Raw genomic sequence first — 4,927 nt, 5'->3', positions numbered from 1 at the left:
TTTTTTTTTTTTTTTTTTTTTTTTTTTTTTTTTTTTTTTTTTTTTTTGCTGGCGACTACCTACTTATCAGAGTGGCTCCATGTGTAAACAGGACGTTCAAAGCAGCGTAAGCCAGGCATGACTACCTAGAGCTTGAAGGTCCATTGCGCCGTCTGCGCCGTCTGCTCCCTGTGACTTGGCTCTCTGATGCAATGCAGCTGTAGCTTTCTTTGTTGTAGACACGAAGGATGATCAGGCACCATACAAATTAATCGTTTGGCTTTGAAGGGCTATAGTACATGGCAACCAGAGTATTAATCATGCTGCAACAAAAGATACACAATCGACAAAACTAGACGTATTGAGTCTCGTAAGGCACCGATCCCAATTTGTCCACCAAGATCTTTTCAGTCAGCTTCCACAGGTTTTCCTGGAGCTCGTGGTTCTGAGCTTCGCCGGACGGACTGGTGGGCTTGCGGTCGGGCATAATCTGCATTTATCAATACACGGCCTTAGAGGGGGTGTAGTTAGTTAGACTTACATACTGCCCTTGAACGGCATCCTTGACGACGTCCTCGCCCGTAGCGGCAAAAAGCGCGGCCCTGCAGCCCTGATCGACAGGGTCCTTCATGAACGGCCTGACGAGCGAGACACCAACCTTTCCAAGGGTGCCGTACGCATCCTCCGCCTGCTTCTGCTGGTCGGTACTGACAGCACCGGGATGAGTCGCGTTCAACCAGGGCCCAGTCTTCGCGTCGGGATCGAATCCAAGCTGGCCCTTTTCCTTGCGCTCGGCCAGCGCGCGGATATACAGGACCAACGCGAGCTTGGTGCGGTTATACAGCTTGGTAGGGCCAATGTCTGTGTTGAGCTCGGCGAGCGACTCGAACTTGGCGTCGCTGATTGCGCGGTGCATTTCAGACGACTGCAGCACGAGGCGAGAGTTCGGCGTTTTCTGTAGCAGCGGGAGCAGGACGCGGGATAAGTGGAATTGAGCGATGTGGTTGACTTGCATGTGGCTGTCGATGCCGTCTTTGGTTAGATTGAAGACTCCGACGCCCAGGCCCGCATTGCAGATGAGGCCGTCGAGTCGGTCGAGCTTCGAGGCCAGCTCTTTGGCAACCTGGTCGGTTTGCTTTAGGTCTTCGAGCTCGATCTGCACAGAGTGGACTTGGGAGACGTCGCCGAACTTCTTGAGGCCTTCGGTGGCCTCTTGGATGTGCTCCTCCTTCTTGCCGAGCAGATACAGAGCGGCGGGATTGTGCTGGAGGATGTGGGCGCAGAGACCAAAGCCAATGCCGGCGCTTCCTCCCGTGACAACGTATACCTGCAGCCGTTCTTCAGCATGCGACATTCATCTAGACGTCTAGGAATGCTGTAAGCCCACCTTTCCAGAAAGATCTGGGATGTCGGTGTTGGGGTCGAAGGTGTTGCCGCTTCCAAACATGATGCGTAGTTAGATGAATTTCGGTTAGATTAGATGCTAGAAGAGAATTTCAGTAAAGAGGTGTCCAAGGAAGAACAACTACGAGCAAGTTGAGTGTTTTAAGGTACAAATGGCCTATCAAATGCCACTGCGGTCATTGGATCAAGGTGACGTCAAGACCCAAGTCGGAGGGCAAGCCATAACCGTCTGCGTTGCCGAATCGGCCTGTTCTGGGCACGCAGTAGGTCTACAAGCAATGGCAAAATCAAGGGAAGAGTTGCTGTTGCCGTTGCTGCTTAGAGGGAGAGGGAAGGTGCATGGCGGTGGCGTGTCCGGCGTCCGTCCTGGCAGCTCATCGCGGTCGTAGTAGTCGCTCTAGTGCATTCGGTTGCTGTAGGCGGTATCCATGGGTAGGGGCCAGGGAACATGGCCTCGATGAACTGTTGCAGTCTGTCGACGCCGCGACCAAACTCCTCGGCCAGCACGTTGACGGGGCCTTAACAGAGGATGGGCGTCTACAATGATCCCTGCCCTAAGTATTATGCCTCGGCAGACCACAGCTATCCGGTCCTGACAGAGAAACTAGATCACGTCCTAGAACTTTGAGGATCGACGATAGTAAATTGGTATTAGCCAGGCTTCGTGAATTTGTTTTGTCCATATAGAGTGGACGGATGAACAAGAGAAACAAGAGGTTCATAGAGGAAGAGGAAGATAAAAGGAGAACAGACGAGTTTGAAGCACTTCCTATACGGCAGATTGAGAAGTCCACAGCCTCAAACCAGTTGAGGTACCCCCATAAACTCATCTTTGGGTTTAGAGACACTCGATCTGCGTATCGACCGAGAAGTGTGCTTCAAGTCCGTGCACTGTTACCGGGCAAGACAAATGTATTCCCGCGGTTATAGCTCTCTCGGTACATAAAATGCAGTATTTGAGTTAACGTTGCTACTTGCAGATTGTGTATATCATACTCTATATTCTCATTGTGAATATAAGGCTACACCAATGCAGAAAAGAACTCCAATTGAAAGGTCCATTCGACGTTGAAGCAATCTGCCTGAATACATAGAGATACTTCAATAATATCACATTTTTGGTAGATACCAGCTGCTGTCACCGTTGGGATTAAGCCGCATTTCTAGAAATTCGCTACCGCTGGGTGAAGCAGGCGGCAAGGTAGCCAGCATTATTATAGTGCAGTGATGACCTGCGCATTCTTCTTCCACCATTTATCATGCACGCAGGTAACGGGGGAAGGAACTTCTATTTGGCCATCAAAGATTTGCTAGAGGAAGAGGAAGAATACAAAGGGGACCAAAACTTTCAACAAAGCGCTTGCCTGAGCTAGCAATCATTCGGCCTTGGCCTCCTCCACTACGCACCGGTTATCTAGACCTGGGCAGTCGGGAGCTATGCGGCAGGCGGGGCTGCTCGTGCCGAGTGAGTAACGTCCTCGAGGGCATTTTATGTTGACCATGGCAATTGCGTGGAGGATGATCGACAGGGTATGGGATGGACCATGGCCAACGTCCGACGCCGGTACCGGAATCGGTAAGGTCAGTTTTCCGGCAGTGGCAGATGTTACAGGGAGCCTACTTGCGTTTGATGTGCTGGCTTGGTTGGCAGGGTGGGAGCATTTGGGGTACGGATGGATGAACAGGGGGCGTTTGGGGATGAGACTTGGTGAGCCTTTTGGAAAGAATTTTAAAGAGCTGAGGGAGTCAAGTGATGGTACTGAACTGGTGAACGGTGAACTAAATGGATGGTAGTTTTTGGCACGGGCGAAGTTAGGGCACGATTTGCTCCCAAGGTCCCGGGCTGCCGCGAGGTCGCGACGTCGTGCGGCGGATTATGTCGTGACCTAACCCTATATTTATCGCAATAAGGAGGATATCCTCTTTTTATATGGTGATTTGTCCGACTTGAGCTCCCCATCATTTTGAGCCAAGCTTTTATGATCGCGATCATGGCTTGTTCGCAACACGCAGCAGCGCAGCACCCAGATCCCTCCAGCGAAAGATCAACCTAAAAAAAAGGAAAACTGCGTCGTCCGCCCCCTGGCGAATTAAAACAGAAGTCGAAAGGGAGATTTTATCATCTGGTTCACTGAATTGACAGTCAAGGTCCCGCTGTGACTGGGCTGACAATCAGGGCCGTACTACGGAGTACTATGCCAATACCTAGGGACCAGCTGGGTTTAACCGAGACCCTCCCCCGCTTACTTGCAATTAATGAATCACAAAAATCATTTCTTGAACAGTCTCTATATACTTCTACATTCAAAGCTCCAAGCCTAGAATAAAAGACACGATTCAAGACCATCGCTGTCTCTAACGCCATTCAGCCCCATACTTGAGCCCTTCTACTCCTACTCCGACTCCTACCCGGCCCCCGGCAACATCCCCGCAAACTGCTTCGCCCCCTCAAGCGGACACATCCAGCTCACGCGGCCACTGGTATAAATCTCCGCGGCAGGCTTATGCTGATCTAGAATGCTGATATCGAAGATCCCCGCCCGGACGACTGTTGTTTCGCCGGGGATGCCGGTGGAGGGGTGTATACTGTGGCCGTAGAGTTGTGTGCCTAAACCAGAGACCACATACATACTGATTAATATCTGGCTGGCGGCCGAGGCAAGACAAAAGTAGGTGGTCAGGAGGAAGGAGGAATGAGGAAAACGCACCACAATCCGGGCAGAAATAATTCTTGATTACATTGCCGCTGTCGGACCCCTTGGTTGTTTCCTTGGGCGTTCCCGTGATTTTTAGGTCGGCGGTTTTGATTATGAAGCTGTAGCTGAAGAGGGCGCTGGTGAGTTTGCGGCAGTCGGCGCAGTGGCAGAGGCCCTTCATTGAAATGGGTTAGTAGTCGTGGTGAATGATGGGAAGGTAGGGCAGTTACGGAGATGAGTGGTGGACTGGTATATTCGACGGTTATCCTGCCGCAGAAGCAGCTGCCGACGGCCATTTTAAGGTTGAAATGTGGTAGTGGTTTGGTGAATATGGGAGGGAAAGTTATTCGGGTGAGATGGGGATTGGCGAGTAGGCAATGTTTATGTACAAGTTTGTTGCCTTCAGCTCGGCTGGATATCAAGATTAGTATTGTACTCGGGTCCGGCAATTTTCCGTAGTTTCACAACCCTGGCGCTTACAAAGGCTGTAAGGATGATTTCTAATGAACATGTTAGTGTACACAGGTCACGCCACCTCAAAAACGTGGACGCGTGACACTCATCCCCTTCACATGACCGCCAAGTCTATTAATCAGCAAGAACGTGACACGCGACCTTCTTTCATACGAAACCATTTTTCTGAATTTCAATTTCGCTTTTTATTTCGTAAAGCACTTAATATTACAAGTGTTTTCTAACTGGTTTCCAACTGATTATTTTTTTACCATGAGTACTCAGCAGGATTTATTTGAGTTCGACGATCCTGTCGAATCAAGTCCAAATGGGGAATCTAATATCACGGTATCTATCTTTATAAAGTACCTGGTAACTGATTACTAACCACTTGA

The 4,927-nt window shown here is 50.2% G+C and overlaps 2 protein-coding genes across 2 annotated transcripts; both read right to left on the bottom strand.

Annotated features, from left to right (window-relative positions):
• Positions 1-320: 320 nt before the first annotated feature.
• BDV17DRAFT_297815 (SDR family oxidoreductase) lies at positions 321-1,433 on the bottom strand. The gene is made up of 3 exons (XM_073763566.1): positions 1,367-1,433; positions 521-1,306; positions 321-469 (listed from the first exon to the last, which is right to left on the bottom strand). Exons 1-3 carry the CDS (start codon positions 1,424-1,426, stop codon positions 332-334), a joined length of 984 nt encoding a protein of 327 aa, XP_073609775.1. The 5' UTR covers positions 1,427-1,433; the 3' UTR covers positions 321-331.
• A 2,207-nt stretch (positions 1,434-3,640) lies between these two features.
• On the bottom strand, positions 3,641-4,490 carry BDV17DRAFT_278430 (GFA family protein). Its single transcript, XM_073759533.1, has 3 exons — positions 4,310-4,490; positions 4,092-4,254; positions 3,641-3,991 (listed from the first exon to the last, which is right to left on the bottom strand). Exons 1-3 carry the CDS (start codon positions 4,373-4,375, stop codon positions 3,789-3,791), a joined length of 432 nt encoding a protein of 143 aa, XP_073609774.1. The 5' UTR covers positions 4,376-4,490; the 3' UTR covers positions 3,641-3,788.
• Between the last annotated feature and the right edge of the window lie 437 nt (positions 4,491-4,927).

Source organism: Aspergillus undulatus, assembly GCF_047715775.1.
Source record: "Aspergillus undulatus strain CBS 261.88 unplaced genomic scaffold BDV17scaffold_153, whole genome shotgun sequence".
Taxonomy (NCBI): domain Eukaryota; kingdom Fungi; phylum Ascomycota; class Eurotiomycetes; order Eurotiales; family Aspergillaceae; genus Aspergillus; species Aspergillus undulatus.
This window is presented reverse-complemented; position numbering and strand designations above follow the sequence as displayed.

Excerpts from the sequence above, each read along its gene's own strand:
- BDV17DRAFT_297815 (XM_073763566.1), bottom strand. The coding sequence starts at position 1,426 with ATGTTTGGAAGCGGCAACACCTTCGACCCCAACACCGACATCCCAGAT. Across the intron at positions 1,307-1,366 it reads TCCCAGATCTTTCTGGAAAG|GTATACGTTGTCACGGGAGG; the intron begins GTGGGCTTACAG and ends GAACGGCTGCAG. Across the intron at positions 470-520 it reads ATGCCGTTCAAGGGCAGTAT|ATTATGCCCGACCGCAAGCC; the intron begins GTAAGTCTAACT and ends TGATAAATGCAG.
- BDV17DRAFT_278430 (XM_073759533.1), bottom strand. The coding sequence starts at position 4,375 with ATGGCCGTCGGCAGCTGCTTCTGCGGCAGGATAACCGTCGAATATACC. Across the intron at positions 4,255-4,309 it reads CCAGTCCACCACTCATCTCC|GGCCTCTGCCACTGCGCCGA; the intron begins GTAACTGCCCTA and ends ATTTCAATGAAG. Across the intron at positions 3,992-4,091 it reads TTATTTCTGCCCGGATTGTG|GCACACAACTCTACGGCCAC; the intron begins GTGCGTTTTCCT and ends TCTCTGGTTTAG.